General features: G+C 35.0%; 2 protein-coding genes across 2 annotated transcripts; one reads left to right on the forward strand and one right to left on the reverse strand.

Moving 5' to 3' along the window:
• The first annotated feature begins 114 nt into the window (after positions 1–114).
• On the forward strand, positions 115–8481 carry LOC116292856 (transmembrane anterior posterior transformation protein 1 homolog). Its single transcript, XM_031700211.2, has 14 exons — positions 115–774; positions 955–1085; positions 1702–1820; positions 1934–1977; positions 2328–2443; positions 2881–3016; positions 3489–3586; positions 4111–4180; positions 4852–4932; positions 5250–5359; positions 5510–5569; positions 5653–5721; positions 6192–6268; positions 6548–8481. The coding sequence occupies exons 1-14, from the start codon at positions 129–131 to the stop codon at positions 6807–6809; spliced, it is 2019 nt and encodes a 672-aa protein (XP_031556071.2). The 5' UTR covers positions 115–128; the 3' UTR covers positions 6810–8481.
• Positions 8482–8516: 35 nt separating this feature from the next.
• LOC116292857 (RNA-binding region-containing protein 3) lies at positions 8517–18741 on the reverse strand. The gene is made up of 12 exons (XM_031700212.2): positions 18586–18741; positions 14801–14848; positions 14235–14335; positions 13657–13779; positions 13138–13249; positions 12696–12764; positions 12440–12522; positions 11913–12325; positions 11257–11351; positions 10619–10677; positions 9667–9799; positions 8517–9104 (listed from the first exon to the last, which is right to left on the reverse strand). The coding sequence occupies exons 1-12, from the start codon at positions 18724–18726 to the stop codon at positions 9066–9068; spliced, it is 1416 nt and encodes a 471-aa protein (XP_031556072.2). The 5' UTR covers positions 18727–18741; the 3' UTR covers positions 8517–9065.
• Between the last annotated feature and the right edge of the window lie 2329 nt (positions 18742–21070).

The following is a 21070-nucleotide window of genomic DNA, read 5'->3' on the forward strand; positions in this document are numbered from 1 at the left end:
TTATTTGTTCTCTTTGTCATTGCAGCCAATCAAAATGAGTGATATATATTTATGCGCCTGAGAATTTGTACAGCTGTTTCGCCCAAAAACATATGCGTGCTACCATAAGTCTGAGAAAACAAACAAATATGGCGGACGACGTGGAAGAAATAAAATGTGTTGAAAAAATGGTGTCTGATCAAGACAAATCCTTAGAGACTGACCTCAAATACCCCAAGAGTAATTGCGAAGACAATAGTGAAGCAACTGGTGGAGAATTTCAAGGAAATATTGCGAAGAAAGAGAGCTGTGTTGATGAAAAACAAACAAAAACAACTGAAGACGAAGTGGCAATTTTATTTGAAAATGTGAAAGAGAAGAACGACGAAGAACTTTTCCAGGAATTGGTAGTTCCTACCGAAGAGAACAGAAGTGCTGAGGTCAAGGAAGAAGATCTTGAGGTAGAGAAGGTTGAGAATACAGAAGATAAAGACGATGCTAATGAAGACAGTCGTGAAGAATTATCATTTGCACATGAAAGTGTGGAGTCTGAAATGTCGACACACCCTCCAGCTGATTTACACCCCGAAGGAACAGAATTCAGACATCGAAACGTAACTGAGAAGATTCAAAATATAGAGGAGATTCCTACGGATCAGCCGAGAGACCAAACTAAAGATACTATGAATGACCATGGCACGGCAGATACTGGCAGAACAGAACTCGCTGAGGAAGAGATTATCTTTAGTAATGTTGATCATGGACACCCTACAGACCAAGAAACTAGCCCAAAAAGTATGTAAAACTTGTATGAAATGATTTAATTGTTAACTGAGGTCAGATTTATGCGTATTAAATACTTCTGGTCATTAATTTTTTAAGCTCAAAATTTTTTTGACTATATGATGGTTCTCACTTATAAAAATCATTTGTCAGCATTGAAAATCAGATGAATTAATTTTAATGCATTTACAGGATTTTCTGTGCTGAAGTATTTCTTGGCAGAAATATCACGAGGATATGTTTTGGAGCTTGATGAGGATCGTTATGCTGACAAGAGAAAAAAGATTTACACCTGTATGAAGATCCCCAAGGAAGTGGAAAAGGTAATACGAACAAACAAACATACCAATGAAGAGTCTCAATAAGTCTGTCTGTCTGTCTGTCTGTCCATTGGATTAAAGTGATGCTACTGATTTTCTGTAAGTCAGGCATTTACCCATCATATCATACTTCCTTAATAAGGGGAACATATATGAAGGGCTTACCAGAAATGTTGGTCAGTTGCCGGTCATGATGATCAGCCAAATGGACTACTTTGACAGTATGGTGGCCACCTTGGATCAAGGCATTATGGGGTGTCCAGGGAGCAAATAAAGCTATGTTACAGTAGTGATGATATCCATCAATGACAGCTCACCACATCTTAGTTTAACAAAAGTTAAACTAAGATGGCACCCATCATCTTTAACCATAAAATAAAGATAAGCACACAAAATACTACATATTTTTTGTCATCTTTGTTTTGTTTTGCCCCCTGGCAAGATGGTTGCCGTACCCTCAAAGTAGTCCATTAACTTCAGCTAGGTCATACCTTGTTTCTGGCTCAAGGTTACTAGTCAAAATGACTGGCAAGGCAAAGGGATTCTTTTTTAAAGCACGTTGTCTTTGCTTTTACTGAATTCATTGTTTGAATAATGCTATTTCTATTTCTATTTATAGCTCATGATATTTGGGTTCATGCTTTGTCTGGATTGTTTCCTGTTCATGTTTACATTTCTTCCTGTTCGTGTTCTCGTCGCCATGTGGAAATTAGTCTCTGGATTCTTCTGTTGTAAAAAGTAAGAATATTAGCCTTTTAATGATTCACGATGATTATATTTTGAATTGAATAGTTTCATTATAAACACTGATCTTATGTACACCTGTAGCTAAGATTGTTGTTCATTTATAGAACAAGACTGCTTGAGCCAGCACAAATATGTGATGTGTTAAAAGGTGAGTCAAACCAAATTAGGGTCTTGCAAATTTACAGGAAAAAATATCCATGATGAATATCATCACTTTCCAAGGGAAAACATATTATTTTGCCTCCAAGATTGTGATTTGATGCAAGGGTTTTTCCTATTTTTAAAGTATTAGTAGTTTTTTTTTAATCTTTGATTTAACTTTTATTATGACAACCTGCAAGGGCAGGTCCCGTGGGGTGGATTGGATGGCTAGCCACCCCCTTTGTAGTGAACAAATAATATGGACAAAAATAATGTAAAATAGAAAGAAAATGCTAGTTGATGCTTTAGTAAATAACAGCAACCTCACTTGAAATTGTCTTATATTTTTGGTTTCAGCTTCAATTATAGTCATAGTGTTTATCTTCTTGGAGAATGTTGATTTCTCTGTGCTTTATCACACTGTACGTGGACAGTCTGTTATCAAGCTATATGTTATTTACAACATGTTAGAGGTATGTCCACGTTATTATCATTACTTAATTATATTGATACATTATTATTATGGCCTTATGTACCCTATGCGATGATCATAATGATGATAAAAGATCATTAGCTATAAAGGTATATACACCTACTTGCAAGAACGTTGACATACGATATTAGAACATTAGTGATTTAGTGAGAAAGGAATACATTAAAATACAAAAGAAAAAGTTCAGCTTCAGTGATCTTCTTTTGTTTTTTAATATAATTCCTATTCCACTAAATCACTAATGTTCTATTTTTGTATGACAACGTTCTTGCAAGTCGGTGTATATACTTAGGTGGTCCTTTGGTCATCTTAGTCCTCTCACCCCACCCCAACCCCCTGTGAAATACAAGACTAAAATATTGAGATTCAGATTAACATATAAGCCTTGTTGATGTATAAAACTAATATTGTTTCTAGGTTGCAGATCGGCTTTGCTCCTCTTTTGGACAAGATGTTTTAGATGCATTATTTTGGACAGCAACAGAGCCTCGTGACAGAAAAAGAGAACATGTTGGAACTCTACCTCACTTCGCTTTAGGTGTTATTTATGTCTGTATCCTTTATTTCCATTTATATTACTGGGCTACCTGTATCTCCATTTCTCATCAGTTAGACTACTCAAACAACCTGCTAAATTCCAATTCTATCTGTGAATTAGCCGTGCCCTGACTTAGATCAGTCCAGATGGTGTTTCAGGATTTGATCTATGAGTTAGCCATACCCTGACTTAAAGACTTAAATTATAGGTTGTTTCAGGGTTTGATCTGTGAGTTAGCCATGGCCTGACTTAGATCAGCCCAGGGGTTGTTTCAGGGTTTGATCTGTGAATTAGCCGTACCCTGACTTAGATCAGGCCAGAGGTTTTTCCAGGGTTTGATTAAACATCAGTTAGCCATGCCCTGAATTTCATCAGTGCTGTGGTTGTTCCAAGGTTTGATAAAACTTGAAGGTCAGCTAAATGGAACTGCTAGTGTCTCAACCCTGTTGTCATAAATGCTACATCCTTAACTTTAAATCCTATTCAGTTCTGCATTCAGTGCTGGTATTGTTCCAAGCAACATGTCTGAATGTTGCTGTTAACTCACATAACAAAGCCTTACTTGTCATTATGGTTTCTAATCAGGTGAGTAGATAAAAATATTGCACTATGGCTGTGTTTTCACTAGGACAATTTAAACTAGCTTAATTATGACACTGGAAATAAGGCAAAGTTAAACTACCTAGCAAGATGGTTTAAGTTGTCCTACCAATCACAGTGTTATCTTGAAAGGTGGTTGTCGGATTAAAACACCTCCAGGAATTTTATGCAAGTTAACATTTCTAGTGAAAACACAGCAGCCTATATAACATGTATATCTATTAGTTATAACAAAAGCATTATATTATAGGCCAACATATATGGACACGGATGAGCCTTTTAATTAAGAAAACATTCTCAACTATCCAGAGATTGCATATCATCTGTAAGCTGTAATGATTGGCTATGTAGCCAGTATACAAATATCAATACCTCTATTGGGAGGGAACTGATATAACTGTTTCAGGCACAGCATATAATGGACTTTGAAGGCTATGCGGGCGCATACTTGTAAGCACCATTCAATGCATAGTTTCAGATAACATAAAAAATGTAAATGGTTTATTCAGTTTGTAGAACTTAAAGGAAGTGTTTTCAAGAGGTTCGAGAAGAACAACCTGTTTCAGATGGCTTGTAGTGGTAAGTACAGTATTACGTATACAACATGGACCACAATATAAAGCACCCTTAAATGAGTGAAGCTAAGATTAGAAAATATAAGGGACTTATGCCTTTCACAATCCTTGTAAAAATACCACAGGGACCCCATAAAACTACTTGAAGGAATAAAAAGCTGTTTTTTCATTATATATATACAAGGGTGGATATAGGGGTGGGGTGCAGTGGGTGTGCCCCCTTTAGATGAGCTGATGTCTACAGCATCATTGGTGCTTAAGTTTATGAAAGTCCTTATCATGTACCAGTGCACCCCATCCCAAAAAAATTCTGGAACTGTCCTAGACATACATTGCAACACCATCAATGCTTGATAGACAGCCAGTTGTACTATAGCTTATTACAATGTAAGGGACTGGTCATAAAGTATAGGGGGGGGGGGGAGCAAAATCAGAATAGAATCAGTGTTTTTTTTATCTTGTCCCATTATAAATTGATGTTGAAAATGTGATGACCCAACCCCGGATTAGAAAGCAAAATTGCAGGCCCACCCTTTTTAGTTGTCAAATTTTATCAACAGCCCACCCCTTTGAAGGAGTTCAAAATTATGTGACCCACCCCCTGATTTTGCCCCCCCCCCCCCCCCATTCCCCCTTATACTTTATGACCAGTCCCTAATTAAATATTTTTTTCAGATATAAGAGAAAGATTCCATTATCTAGTACTGGTTAGCATTGTATGCTTACGAAATTTAACAGAGTTTAACTGGAACATGGGTAAGAGCCAAGATTGTTCTATTCTACCAAAACTTTTGATAATTTGTCTTAATCCCTCAACATCATGCTCGTTGAAAATCAAAATATGTTACCACTGTTTTCAATGCAGTGTCATCACGTCAAAGAAATCATTTCCATGGTTTCATGTACCTTTACATACTCTCATGATTCAATTAACAGTGGCCTATTTTTCATTTACAAGTTGTAACTTTTGTCTCGATTAAAGCGCAGGCTTGAAAGCAGTTGTAATGCTTAATTAGTGAACTCCTATATTCTAACATCTTAAATTGTAACAACTGTTGTTTTTTACCTAACAGAACACCTTTATGTCATTGCACCTTACCTGTTTGCTACTGTATCATCCGAGTACTTTGTGGACTGGGTTAAACATGCTTTTATTACCAAGTTCAATGATATCCCACCAGAGGTATTGATATCCACCACCACCACTATCATCATCACCACCACCACCACCTTCATCATCATCATCATCATTATCACCATCATCATCATTATCATCGTTATCGTCATCATCATTTATCTAGTCACACCATTGAATTAAAATTCTTTTCTTTAGGTTTACACAGAGTACAGATCAAGACTGGCTAAAGATGCTATTTCTAGCAGACAAAAAAATGTGAGTAACTAAACTTTGTACCTGGTTTCTCCACAATTAGAATTATTATTATTAGCACTAACAGGTTGTTTACTACCTCACAGGCACATGCAGACCATTTTGACTTGGTTTCTAGGAGAATGGGATTCATTCCTCTTTCACTTGGGGCTCTGGTAAGTAGGACTCTTTCCCAATACTCTGAATGAATTGGCACAAATTATTCTCTAGGGTATCCTGGAGCAAATATGCCAAACACACATGGGTATGTTGTGGCAGATGCCTTGGCAAATGTTTCCCAATGCAGGGTTCAAATCGAAGTCACATCCACCTGCAACAAACATCAATAAACCCATCCTCCCTCCCCTCCCCCAAAAATACATGCAGAATTTTTGTACCCAATGGGAAGAGTGATCACAAGCTCTCTAGGGTCCCCAGCATCCCCACAAAAGTAAATCTTTCCCAAGGTAAGGGTTTACCTCAATAAATCATTCCTTCCCTCCCCCCTCCCAAAAAACACAGGCAGTTTTTGTACCCAGTGGAAAAAGCAATTACAAGGTCTCTTAGACCCTGTCTTTGGCTCTGGAATAATGTGTGAATGAATCCTTCTTTCTGTTTGTAACAAATGTCCTGGATTCTTCATTAGGTCATTCGAGTTATCACACATTCCATTCATGTCCATGGAAATGGAGGTGTGGCTCTCATTGTCTCCACATATTTTTTGTAAGTATCGTGTAATCTATCAATTGCTTCTTTCTCAAAATTAATGAACCTTTCTCATCAGTTTAAAATAATCAACTTTTCTGGAATTCGCTTGAGTGACCATGATATTAAACAATGGCTGTCATGTTTTTTATGAAGTACAACTTGACTTGGAGTCATTGTCAACTCACGATTTCGGGAAAAGTTTATTATCAAGAGAAAAGAGTAAGGATGAATGCACTATGTCACGATTGCCTATAGTTTATTGTTTGCTGATGTTGCAAAATGACTTTCTTGCAGCCTTTTAACCCTAAAGATCCTGAACAGCATCATCTTTCTTGGTAAAGCCCCTGAATATGCCAAAGAATACCCAGACAGTGATGAAACAAAGACCAAACCAAACTACAGCTCATCCTCCAAAAACCACAGGTATACCACAAATGATAGACCTGGAAGTTCAACTGAAAGTACAACTGAACAAAACAAGAAGAACACTGGGAAAAAGAGTCTGTCAGAGATAGATCGGTACACACTGTGCAGCAAAGAGATCGTTCTGTTTTAGTATCCTATGCTCTTTTGTTTCGCAAAATGGAAATTGAGTTCACAAACTGAAGACCGATGAACAGAAATGTGACCTTGATCGCAGAGAGTGATGATGGGATGCTCTGAATATAGTGCTTCGTACAATCCATTGCCAACCAATGCCATAGCAAGCAAGGTCATAGCGACCAATGCCACAGCAACCAATGTCGTTGTAACCAATTCCATAGCAACCAATGTCATGGCAACCAATGCCATAGTAACCAATGCCATGACAACCAATGCCATAGCAACCAATGCCATAGCAACCAATGCCATAGCAACCAATGCCATAGCAACCAATGTCATGGCAAACAATGCATAGCAACAAACAGATAAATGAGAGAACAAACAAAATCATAGAACATATCAATCCTGGTTGCAGTAAGTAAACATACACCAATGACAAATCTCAAACCAGAAAGGGCCAGAAAAACAAAACAAAAACAAACCATATAGCATAAAAGATCCTACCATAGTATCCATCCCCATAGCAACCATCCTCATAGCAACCATCCCCATAGCATTTGGTCACAAAGAGATTTTTATTAGAGATAACCAAGTCATTCATTCCCCTCCCCTTTCACTATGGCCTAGACCATTTAATTTGATTTGGACAGGAAGACCTATTGAGTGTTGATATAGTAAGATTAAGGTTATCCAGTTTTTAAGTAAGACAATGTCTTTTATACATTGACTATTATATAAAAAATTGGGAATATAATCACAGGGCAGTAATGATATGTATTTATAATCAAGGGAGGTGTAGTGGTAGTGCACTTGCCTCTCACCTCTGGGGTATCTGGTTCGATTCCTGGACTCGGCATCACAAGCTTTTTTCTGGTTTCTCCTGTTTTCCTCCCTTTGCAAAACCCAACTAATTTTTAGTTTAATGGCGAGTTCATCATGCTCAGATTTTGATCAGCCCAAGAGGGACCCAAGAGGGACCCAAGAGGCTAATTAAAAATCAAAATATATATTGTAAACATTATGAGGTGTGTAATATATGTAATATTATGAACATATTAGGAGGTGTGTAATATAATATGATTACTATTTATTGAATAAGATAAGAGATTAATATAAGATAGAATTTATTTTAGATTTGATTGTGTGATAGAAAGATATATTTCTAGGTCTAATATTTTTGTTTCGCTTGAATCACCAAGACTGAATCCAAATATGGCTGCCATTGTTTGCTTGCTGCTTTTGAAAATTTGAAATATTTGCTGGGCTTAAAATAATGGCCAGACATCAGACAATGTCCACCATGAAATGAAACTTATCTGGTCAAATTTTTGCTTTGCCAGCCATTTTGACCAGTAACATGGTATGACAGAGGTGAAACTAATTTGGCCAGTTATCATGACCAGCTGTATTTTAAGCCCTGATTTTAAGATCCTAGCAATATTAATTATAAATTTTGCAGATAAAATAATTAAAATAAAAGCAAAGAAAACAAGGATATTAGTAATAGCAATCTTCAAAACAACACTGCCTAAAAGGTTTCAAAGTTTTTAAGGTCTTTTTGTATGAGTAAAACATTTTTTAGCCCTTATTAAAACTTACTTTGCAGCCATGTTTAGATTCTTAAATAAGCAGAGTATTTCAAAGGGTGCAAATTATGAATGTAATAAATAAAGAATCTCATAATAGTTTGTTTTATAATTGTTTATTTTTCGTTTTCCATTTTCCTTTTTTGTTTCCTTTCTTTCTGTGTTTTTTTCCCCCAAATACTGATCTCTCTATATTTTACTAGTACCTGTGTATCATGCGTGAAGGCTCTCTGGGTGAGACAGGATGGGTAAGAGAGAAGTATCTCTTCATCCAGAGAGCTACAGGACAGAAAAACGGTTTTTGGCCTTTCACCATATGGACAGCTTTACGTATTTAAGCTCAATATTTTGTTAACACGTTCTTTTGGAGCCAAATAGCAAAACATCAAATGCGACCAATGCGTATTTGAGATATAAAGCCGTGCACTTTGGGAGAGGTGACATTTTGATCAGCAGAAAAACTGACATTTTTGTGAATACTGATATAGAAGTAGATTTACTCTAATTCGACAAAATTTCGTCACAAGTTTCGAGCAGCAGTGACACCAATGAAACGCTTAAAAATTTGGAGTATTAAACTCGGTTAAATAAAAAAATAGTGAAAGTAGTGGATTAGTCGTTTTTCTGCCCTGTCCCAGAGAGCTGCTATGCAGGCTAGTTAGTACCTGTGCTGTGATATTTGGTCAACTGGTTTCTTTTGCCTTGGCTGATCGAGCAAATTGCTGAGATATGTGTTAAGGAAAATATTTGATGATAAGATCACAAGAAATCATCACTTTAATTTTTTTTGATAAATTTACACAAATAATTTAAATTTCCATAGCGCCTCCTTATCTCTAGCAAATGTAAAATTGTTGTTATTACTCAATTGTTTTCCCTTTTATTCATCTTCAGGATATCCATGTCCCATCCATTCAGCACCCCCTGCACACTACTCCCATCCAGATTCATAGCTTAACAAATCTGTGGTTTTTGTTCCAAAAACAAAATTAAACAATCTGAAAAATGGGACAGTGCCATTACCTACTCATATATATAAATAAATGATTGGCATGAACCATGCGAGAGGTGATGTATTTTGGAGTTGCATGTTACGTCATAGCCACCACATTAGTTAAAAATAATAAAGCCATCCTCATCCTCTGTTAGAACAACCAACATGGCAACTGTTCAAGAATTGCAGACATTATTTGTGTTTTATACCAAAATTCATCCTTAGTATTTTTTATATTCATTGAAGTTGCTATTCTAAGTATGATATAGTAGGGACATGAAAAAGGATACAATGACCATAGGTTTGCCATGCAGAATATAACCATGTACTTCTTCAAGAGCCCTTTTGGCCTTGTTTTCTGATGGTAGTGTGATGAAGGCTTGTCCTTTCATTCTTCCTTCCTTCATGAGACGGATGTCAAACCTGGAAATGGAGAAAAATGGTAAGTGAATTTCTTTTGAAGGAAAGTGAAACACAGGTAGCCTAACACTGTAAAAATCAACACAATTGATGGATTAATGTGCCTTAGGGCCGTAGTCACCATTATGGTTGGTCTGAACCATTTTTTCCCCTCGTAGAAAATATTAATTTTATTTCACAAGCAAATAGAAAAACAGTGACCACCTTTTCTTAAAACTGGACCACTATCCAAGGGCCATAGTCACTATTATGGTTGGTCCGGTTTTAACCACACAACTTTTTTACATTCAGAACCATTTTTTCCCCTCATAGAAAATATTAATTTTATTTCACAAGCAAATAGAAAAACAGAACCACCTTTTCTTAAAACTGGTCCACTATCCAAGGGCCATAGTCACCATTATGGTTGGTCGGGTTTTAACCACACAACTTTTTTACATTCAGAACCATTTTTTCCCCTCATAGAAAATATTAATTTTATTTCACAAGTAAATAGAAAAACAGTGACCACCTTTTTTTAAAACTGGACCACTATCCAAGTGGTGGCTATGGCCTTCATGTATCTATTGAGTATGCTAAGCAGCATAGCTACACCATTTGGAACCTAAATTTTGATTGCCCCATAGTAAAGCGCTACTTTTGTTAGGAAAATTTAATTGTTTCGAAGACTGATCTCTTGTCATTTTATCTATTGTTTTTTAAACCGTTTATGAAACTTGTTGCAAATGGTGCTGGACCACCCATGCTAAGAGCTTCTCCTAGTTCCATATGAACTAATTTATAGTCAATATTAAAGAAGACAAAATTTAATTACACTCTTACCTGTCTTTTTCATCTTCTAATGTAAAATCAACATACCGACCAAATATGTAATGAAGATCCTAAAGAAAAATTCGAAATTTAACTTATGTGATTAATTGAATCACTATAGAGTGCACGCACTAAAACCGTGAACATTAAATAGTACTTGGTTTTCTATTGTTTAATTATCACTATTAATTAGTGCTAAAAATTAGTATTTGTTTCACGGATTTAGTGTGAACACTCTTACTAATGTTAGCATAATAATAAAATAATATAAGTAATTATAGAATAATGTTTGCAAAATATCTACTAGGCACTACCACACCCACAATTCCTCAGCACTTTATTTATTTTGTAAGTTACCGCACCAGTTGTAACCATAGCTTTCTTATTAATTGTTAACTAAAGCACTCTAATGTAGGTCTATGCCTTTAAGGAACATCTGGATTGCCTATAGACCTCTATACTGTAGGTGTATTGTTTTCTCATTTCAGGCCTTGTGTCATTCCCTAGAGTATCATTTCTTTGTTTAACGGTTGTGCATGAGAAGACAGATGAATATGGATACAGGTCAAACTGAGAACAAAAAATATTTTTCTCAAGAGAATGACCCATGGTCTGAAATGGGAAAACATTACTGGGATTAATAGCAGTACCTTGTCTTCAACGTGCTTAGCAAGGTTTTTCACATACAACCTGGTAGTGGGATCTCCAGAGGAATACTTCTTAAGTGCCGACAAGGAACTAAGTTCTGTAAAAGAGACGTATCACAAATATTCTATAATTCTATAATATTCTAATGTATATATTTGTTGGGCTTTTAATTCAAAGTGAGGTTTTATGAAGGCTGTCTGGTCTCTCCTCTGTCCCCCCCATGGCTCATAAAGTGTTACATATTTTGAGAATTGGACAATGAATAGCCATCACATTTTTCCCTCATTCATATTCATCCAAGCATTCCTTAAATCATCTATTCCGCCTCCGTCCATTTCTTCCTCCTATCTATTTATCCCTCCCTCCCTCCAATCAATCCATCAATCAGTAATTAATCCTTCTTCCATCCGTCATTTTCTCATTCATTCATTATGTCATCCAGGATATATCCATACCCTCATCACTATGTGGCAAAGGGTAGACCCACTCATTGAGGAGGTCCCATAACAAAAGTAACTATCAGAACATGTTCTCCTTAAACTGCACCTCCCTTTAACATCCATAAAACATCACACCTATACCCTCAGTTATGTTTTCTTTCTGGAATAATGCACTCAAGGAATCATCATCATAAATAAATAAGAATCCCATTACTAACCCTTTTTACTCATCCTATTGGAATCTAATTCTTTTTGTGAAATAAACTCGTCACTCTCATCCCTTAAAGTGGTTTCTTCTTCATCTTCATTGGTATCCATAGCAATTGGTTCTGCTTGGGGAGCAAATTTCCCAAATCCCTCCATACTTGGCTCCTCTTCCTTTGATTGGCTGACTGGTTCAAGTTGAGGTGGTGCTGCATCAAAGATAGAGGTGATAGAGTCTGTCAGGTTGAACTCTATCTTGCGTGTCTGGTGAGACGGTTGCTCAAATACTGCTTCTATTGATTCTTGTTTGTAGGAATGTGATGGTTTGGGCTTCTTGGGTAACGGACCTTTGGTGGCCTTTAGTTTGACACGCTTTTTTGTGTTTGTCTCTGGTTTCTTAGGCAATGAGTGTTCCTTAATCCTAGATCTAGAAACGTTTACAATATTATAATCATTACAAAATTTCTGGTAGTTAAAAATTGATTCTAAAAAATAATTGCTTACAGATAATAATGAGCTATAACATTGGGATATTGGTTACCTCTTTTTATTCTCTTCTTCATCACTCTCCATCTCTGACTCTTCACTAGATTCTATATTCTCACTTGGGTGCATTTCTCTAACCTGATGAGATGTCAACATGGGTAACATAAGCTCAACTTTAAGATGAAGAAAAGATTTTGGATTTTAGCTAGCCCTTAAACAACCTCTGGACTGGTCTAAGTCGGGTCACAGCAAACTTGCAGGAGGGAGGAAAACTGATAATGAATGTATACATTGTAGTTGGCGTTACTTGCATTGGGTGGAGTTGGAGTAACAGGACCAAAAGGTGCTGGTAAGTTCATCTTGTTCATCAAGTGAAGGACCTTGAAATAAATAAAAAAAGATGCTGTTTTCATAGAAGATACAAAACATATAGCAAGCTTTCAAGATGAGGGCATATCATTTCCTAGTAACAAATATGGTATCATCATACAGCAGTTCATAAAGGATTAGTCAGAGGAGGTCATTATTCTTGCGCAGAGAAAACAAAAAGAGGTTAAAGTAAATCCCCCTCCACTTCCCCACACCCCTCTCTACATCCCCCTTCCCCCTCCACTTCCCCACATCCCCTTCCCCACATCCCCTTCCCCACATCCCCTTCCCCACATCCTGCCCTTCCCCCTCCACCTTCCCCCTCCCCCAACCACACGCCTCACAAGAGTCTGTTCAATTAACTATAATTGTTCAGTTCTTTACCTGCACATAGAACTTGGGCACACAAGCCAAAGTATGAGCAATGTTTGTAAGTATTGTTGCATTAGGTGATGGGTACAAGTAGGAAAGGTTAGGATTTGATGGATACTTTATACTGCAAAAAAAAATTAAAACAATAAAAACAATATTACTTTGGAGTCCTTGGTCAGGTAGAGTATTAAAAACTATTTAGCCATGAAACAGTACTACACAATCATAGTGCTTATTTGTGAAAAGCAGATATAACCGCTTTCGTTTTTGTTGTACATTGTACATTGTGTATGTTGTGCATTTGTTGTTCATTTTAGCACTTCATTTATTATTACAAAGTATTAATTTCAAAAGTTCAATGATAAAAATTGTGCGTAATGGCTTACTCATGACTACAGGTAATGTACTGTACCAGAACAAGTGTGTCATACAACAGGCTAAAGTAATAACCCATCAACACAGCAGCGACAAACAGGGATTTAGCCATACATGCACCAACCATGCTTTTTGTAAGTAAATTGTGGTCCTTACCCTAGTTTAGGTGCAATCCCACTAACTTTCTCTTTTTTCGTGTCCTCTCCTTCTTCTTGTAAAATATGTGTTTTCTCACTTTCTTCAGTAGTGTTGTCTTCTTCTTCTTTCTTGGGTGACATTCTAAATGCAGGCACTTGGTTTTAATCATCTTTCATTTTATTGTTACCTTGAGACAACCTTTAAGTTAGGCTAACTCACAGATCAAACCCTGAAACTGAACCTCTGGGCTGATCTAAGTCAGGGCATGGCTAACTCACAGATCGAACCCTGAAACTGAACCTCTGGGCTGATCTAAGTCAGGGCATGGCTAACTCACAGATCGAACCCTGAAATCGTACATCATCATCTTCAAGGTTTACATTGAGAGTAGAAATGTAAAAAACATGAAATCCAAATGAGGACACCATTATTGAAGACTGGAGGGCTAGTCTATTGCAAAAGGTTGTACTCTAACTACTTTCTCTGATAAACCTTTATGTTATCTGGTTTTCTGGGCTGGTGTTTCTTGAGGTATTTTACAAAATCAGAGACTGAGTTGTAGAAAAACTATAAAACACAAACACGATTAACAATACCTGTGGGAATTTTGAGCTGAGAGTCTTTCATGGTATTTCTTTGCATATTCTACAACTAATCTTGATCCAAGGATTTCAATTTGGTGAAGTCTATTCAAAGCCTATATCAATAGTTGAAATAAGAAAATGAATTATGACTTCAAATAAATCATATTAAAATAACTATTTATAAATCTTGTTCTGATTGGTTAGAAGCTTGTGCATTATGAGAGCACACAGCATGCATGCATACTTTCTATTTTGTCTTTCATATCCAAAATAATGGCTACTCTAATTTGTGTTTTGTTTAAAAAATAAATAAGTTGCTGACTGTGCCATGTGAAGTTATAAAGCACTTGGGGATTGGCTGAACACTCAAGAAGTGTCCAGAAGCACTCCACTATGCTTCTCCTAACACTTCTCTTGTGTTCTGCCAATCCATGTGTGCTGAACCCCTGGGCTACCTGTGGTGGGTCAATTGATGAGACCACACAGGGATCCCAAGCACAAAGAAAGCAAAATAAGAGAGAAACAGCCTTAAAAGTTGCAAGTATTTTTCAGGGGGAAAAAATACATAAACAATGTACCTTATTGGCTGCAGTTTCGTCAGCAAATTCTGCAAAAGCAGAGTCCTTCTGTTGTTTGAATAAATAGTGTAAACAGTAAGGAATTTTAATGTTAGTCATATTTATTCACCATAGAGTTACTTAAAAAAAAAAAAAAAAATTATTATTATTATTGGTATTTATATAGTGCCATTTCCAGTAGCTCAATGGCACTCAAAAAACTGTGTCTTACTTTGCACAGTTTTTTTGCTCAGGTAAAAGGGCGGGGCTTTGAGAAACATGCAAGGAAAAAAACTAATCAAAAAATCTAAACGATTAGTCGCTGATCTAAATAAATGATGAGAGCTCATACCACCCCATGATGGCTGTCATGGTGTCATTATCTATTTATTTTACTTTGATCAGATGACAAGTTGTCTTTCATTTTATGACTGATCTTCAGTGAGACTGCCAATATACACTACTGAACTGTCAATTCTTTTTCACACTAGTAACCAATAGTAAGATTTTCTCACTATGTTTAAAAAAATGTAGCATATATATTATTTTATCACAATGACAGCAACACCTGCCTTGCATGAAGGAAAAAGAAGAAGTGACATGTCTCTAACACATTTTGATTGAAATAGTGTCTGTATGTTTATCAATGCACATGGCGGGCAATCAGTGAGTGTGCAAGAAGAATTTGCGGGATGTTTCAGAAGCAGTACTGTACTTCTATATTTAGCGAATTTAATCTAAAGGTTCATTTTTATTGAGCTGTAACAAGTTCGGAAATACTAAAACTAACTCATATGGTTATTCTTCTCGATGATTAAAACTGGATTCAACATGGAAAAAAAATAACGGTGCTGTGACATTTTAATAACTAATGCTTATATATGTCTGAGATTAATATTTCATTTCTAAATATAAATAAAATCAATAAAACATTTTGTAATAGATTAATAGTGATGGTATAATAACAATAAAATTACGGATGTATATATATATGGATAGCTCTAGACTAGTACCACACTTCATTAACTTGTTGAGAGATCTTGAAATAATCAATTTTATTCTATAACTAAAAAATTGTAAAAAATAAACAGTAAATATCCTTCGAATTTTCCCATTTCAATTTTGTTTGGGTTGTTTTTTAAATTATTTTTTATAAGGTCACTTTTTTTCCACAATCAAACTGCTTTCATATTAAGTAATGTCCTCTTTAATATTTTCTCATCTTTCACGCTATTTTTTTATCATTATGATCAGTTTTCTTTATTCGTTTCATTACAAAGTGTTATTAATTAAAATGTCTATGTTGACAGTAATTGCCAGACTACACTTATTAATGCTATTATGAAGCAGATCAAGTTCCTTTTAGTCTACAAACTATGTAGATTGAAGTCTCTTAGACATATAGACTCCATTTCTTTGACAGTTATGCTATTTTTGTTTTTCTAGCATATCACGAAGCAGCGTGGGGTAGTAAGTATTAAAATTGAGTAGTCAAATTCTGTTGTCTTTGGAGCAGGTGCTACAGATGCTGGGTTGAATTTTAGTTAGCATTTTTATTTACTGAAGGTTGGAAAAATGATCCACTCTGCTTCTTGGCAAAGAAAGAAAGAAATTGAATATATAAAAGAATAAATAAATAAATGGATGGATGGATGGGAGGATGAATGAAAAGAAAAAAGGGAAGGAAGAAAGAACCAAAAAAATAATAATAATAATAATGATCTATAGACAATTATATCATAAGGAATAGTCCTTGTTTTTTTAAATTTTTTTTATTATTTAATAGCTTCAACAGAGCATGGATAGACTCATAGTCCATGTGGACATGCCCCATGGTTTTACAAGTATAGTACTTAAATGCCAGTACAAACCTGTGGCCCTTGTTATATGATTGAATATTGCAATAGCATTTTTCACGGTTATTAAAAATAGATATCACAAAGCCTTGTCAGGACGAAATTCGGACAAACATTAAAAATAAAAGCTTTGATTACATGGAGAAGAATAACAATGTCAGTGGAAAAACCACTGGGGGAGTGGGGAACTCCCCTATATTCGCTATACGGGTATGTGCCGCCAGACATGGTTTTCAGTGATTCTAATAATAATAATAATAATAATAGTTTATTATTTGTATTGTGCAATTTAACATGTTAATTCTACTCTGGAACAGGGTATATAAAATCACGCTCGCTCTAAAACAGGGTATATGAAATGACGCTCTCTCTTCTCTGGAACAGGGTAACTATTTTTCTTGATACCGGAACAGAGTATGGTTTTCAGCGATCTTGCTCTGTAACAGGGTATGAATTTCAGCGATTTTACTCTGGAACAGGGTCAGGGTTCAGTGGGCTCAGCGGCACATCCATACACTAAATGGGCAAGAGTACCCCCTCCCCTGGGAAAAACCATAGCTCTTCAATGAATTAGAAACAACAAGACTACAAAACACTGTTCAGCATGTTAGCATGTGCGCTGGGCTTGTCTGCATTTTGATCCATGATGCACAATTGTGATGCCATCCATGGAAAATGCTATTTAGAAGTTGATTTTCGTGGATCAGAGTAGAAAACCAGAGAGCCCAGAACTAAACCCTCCCAGTGCACAGGAGAGAATGAAAACTAGCTAGCAACTCATCTCATATGAGACACTGAGTCTGTGAATCAAAACCCAGTTGCATTGGTGAGAAGCACTCACTCCTACCACTAGGCAACCCATCCTGCCCAATAAGAATAAACATGGAAAAAAAAAAAAAAATCAAAAAGAAATTAATTTTATAGAATTTTTTCAATAAGGTTTTTCATGAGCAGTCCACCTAACTACCACAATATTGAGGCAAATAAATATAATCTTTGAGGAAACATGATATTCGTTGATTTGATTTGACTTATTTCCCTTTTTTTCTCTCTTGATAATATTCTGGTATAAATCAAGGATTTTGAAGTAGGGTTATTTATAGCCATAGAAAAAAGCTGCATTAGACACAATATTGGTGAGTGATTGCAATAATTATTAATGTTTTTTGAATACTGGTAAAGAAAAATCTCTGATCACTACATTGAAAGGATTTTTTTATTGTTGTTTTTTAGAGAAAATGTTACTATGAGCTTTAAATTGAAAAAAAGGATATTAAATATTATATACAAAAAAGCCTGAAGGCATAGTCATTTATGTTAGTCATTCTCAGAATTCAAAACCTTTGCAAAAATAATTATTATACATAAGTCAAATCCAACTAGTGATATACCATTTATAATGCTATATTCTGATTGGATGAGCTACTACTAGGCTATAAGTTATATCCTACTAGAAGCAAAAAGTGCCAGCTTTGAAAACCAAAACATTATTTTTTTACATTAATTCAAATGTTTGCATCTATATATTTGACCGACTAGTTGGATTTGACTAAAACAAATAGTCCTCTCGCCTTACATTTCGGGCTGGAGGACTAATTGCTAAATATTCTATTACTTATGTATATTAAGGATCGTCCACAGTAAACTTATTTTACAAAAGAAAATAAATTACATTATGACCCTGAAATAAATTAGAAGACAAAAAAGGGCTTTTTTGTTAAACTTGACATAATAAAGTCATGGGTTCCCTGTGTTGCTACGACTAAATACAGATACTTTTACATTACATTAAAATACTCTAAATAACCAAGAATTCTTGGAAAAATACGATAATAAATAATAATTTCATAGGAGTTTGCCAACATGCATTTTGGATTGAGGCCATTTTTAGTAAAAATCCTGGGACTATTTCTCGAAGATTTCAAAAGCAAAAATCAAAATTAGACTTACCATTTTGCTGCTTCTCCCCATACAAATCACATCTGTAGCTCCAAAGTGTTTCAGTAAATCTGTTTTGTCATCATTACTCAAAATACTCGGCAAATGTCTGATAAAAAGCTTACAACCACTTCTCTTCTGCTCAGCCGCCATCTTGATTCTCTTGGAACAACGCTGTTCACTTAATATGCAGACTCACGTATCTAATAAATTTGCATTTATCGTCGTACGAAAATAAATGCGATAAAAAATCGACTTAAATTTTATTTACGAATTTGCTACGAATATATCACGATAAAAATTAAAGGATAAAACATAGTCGATAATTAATCGGATAATGCTCGGGTCTGACCAAGAGGGCGGGAACGCGCCCAAAGGGCTTCAGGTTTTGCACCTTTCATGTCAAAATATTTTTTAAATGCTATAAAGCAGAATAAAGATCTAAAATGAAGGTAAGCAATGATTTCAGCAACAGTATTAGTTTAATATATGCTTTATTTTTAGCAACTAAACTTCTATTGTTTGCGGCTCTTTTGCTATTGTTTTGCGTCTATTGTTTTGCGTCTGTCGCCAAAGAACTTTTTTCCCCTCTTTAACAAAGTGATTGTTGTTGTTTTTTTTGACTTCCTTCATAATCTCTTCTTATCATAGCGTCATTGAGAATGGTGCATTTGCTTGTTTAGTTTCTGCTTTCAACGTTATTCAACAAAGCAATAACCTCGCCCTTAGGGGCCTCAACAAAGCAACTTAATTTAACCCTTAACCCCTCAATAGCTTCAACAGGCATCATTCTCTCCTAAAGGCTAAACACAGGAAATAAGGTTAAATGTAATATTCTTAAGTCTTCAACTATCAATTGACCTTCGCTTTCTAAGCTGAAAAGGATGGTCAAAATCCCTAGAAACCTTTTTGAGACAATGAGGAGTCTGCCCTTAGTTGAGTAGAGGGTCACATCTTCATAAATTGTTCAAAAAGCAAGAACTTTACAAGTGCTGTATAGGAGGAATAATAGTTTGCTTGATAACTTTATATATCTATTATTCTAAATGTCAGCTTAATTAACAAATTTTCTCAAGCTCAAATCTTTGAAAAAATACCAACACCAACTCTTCAAGATATTTGGAAATCTTTAATTCCTATTATTTTGCATCATTACAGACAGTTTGAACTCCCTTTTTAAAAATCTGTCTCTATAGACTACAGGTTAATCTGATGAATTGATTTCCTCACCATAGAACAGCCACTGAATTTTTTTTTTTTTTCTTCAAATATTCAACTAAAAACAAAATAATCCAAATGAATGAATTATGAATTACTAGTTTGCCACTCTAGAACAACAATTTTAAAAACAAAATCAAATTCTAAATCGTAAGAAATTAAAGAAAGCATTTCAATAATATTATTCACCTCTCATTGGTGGAAAGTATTTCTTGTGTTTAAATATTTAAAAATTATTAACAAGATCTAATCATATAGATTTGAGAAAAGTGACCTAATAGTTGTCTGTTATTCTTTAGAAAGAAAGCTATTCATTATTACCAGTGTTACTGTGATGAGTAGAATAAATTATTAGGAAAACATGAAAAAATACATTTAATCAAAAAGAAAAAAACTTTTGGCGTCACATCATTAACATATTGGGAGTATAAACCTTGATATCTCCAAGATGCATCATTCAAACCATATAAGAATATTTCGAATCATTTCGAATCAATGCTGTAAATTTTGAATTAGGTGTCATACGCACTTTAAAAAGTTTATAATATTTTTGTTTTCTGGTATTCAGAGTGTATTATTTTAAGAATTATTAATCTTAATTCAGTTGTTAATTGACTTTTATATTCTAGCATGTTATAGAAAATTAGTATGTAACTATTGTCATTATTTTAAATAAATATATATATATATAACACAACAGAAACATTAAGTAACATAATGCAAGAATTAAAAATCATTATTATTTATAAAGTTTAATTTGTTTACAAATATTCCTTTAGAATAAATCATAAATACTTTGCTCTCGTCAACAAAGTTATTACACATGAGGCATGACCAACCAATGATCCAATTGAACAGATTTTTTTAAATGTTTGGCAATAATCTATGGATAAGCTGGTTAACACATATCATAACGGCTCATTTAACAAATCCTGTTAACAGTTACTGGTTTTTTTTCAATACAAAAGCTCTTGGCAGCATTATTGATTTCTTCTTTTGCTGTCTTAATGCAATATTAGCAAAAAAGAACCACTATGCTTAACCACATGCAAATTTTTTTTTCAAAAGCATCTGGGTTTGCATGAATTGCATTACTTGCACAAAGAACAATCTTTTTTTTTGTGCTGACACAACTATAACTTGAATAAGCAAATACATTCATTCAACAGAAAGGATTATCGTGATAGTCATTTAATATGCATGAGCACACAGCACAAAAAAATACAAATAATTATAAAGTACTGTCACTACTAAGAGTGGCAGTGAGCAGGGCATGTCT

This window comes from Actinia tenebrosa, unplaced genomic scaffold, assembly GCF_029948245.1.
Source record: "Actinia tenebrosa isolate PJP-AT-01 unplaced genomic scaffold, QUT_ActTen_1.0 PGA_scaffold12__29_contigs__length_12842862, whole genome shotgun sequence".
In the NCBI taxonomy this organism is placed as follows: Eukaryota; Metazoa; Cnidaria; class Anthozoa; order Actiniaria; family Actiniidae; genus Actinia; species Actinia tenebrosa.

What these genes read in the sequence shown, in the direction of transcription:
- LOC116292856 (XM_031700211.2), top strand. Translation starts at nt 129, where the DNA reads ATGGCGGACGACGTGGAAGAAATAAAATGTGTTGAAAAAATGGTGTCT. An exon ending in GGATTCTTCTGTTGTAAAAA is followed by an intron (nt 1,821 to 1,933) that starts GTAAGAATATTA and finishes GTTCATTTATAG; the next exon opens with AACAAGACTGCTTGAGCCAG. An exon ending in CTCTTTCACTTGGGGCTCTG is followed by an intron (nt 5,722 to 6,191) that starts GTAAGTAGGACT and finishes ATTCTTCATTAG; the next exon opens with GTCATTCGAGTTATCACACA.
- LOC116292857 (XM_031700212.2), bottom strand. Translation starts at nt 18,726, where the DNA reads ATGGCGGCTGAGCAGAAGAGAAGTGGTTGTAAGCTTTTTATCAGACAT. An exon ending in TCAGCTCAAAATTCCCACAG is followed by an intron (nt 13,780 to 14,234) that starts GTATTGTTAATC and finishes GCCTGCATTTAG; the next exon opens with AATGTCACCCAAGAAAGAAG. An exon ending in GGGATTGCACCTAAACTAGG is followed by an intron (nt 13,250 to 13,656) that starts GTAAGGACCACA and finishes TTTTTTTTGCAG; the next exon opens with TATAAAGTATCCATCAAATC.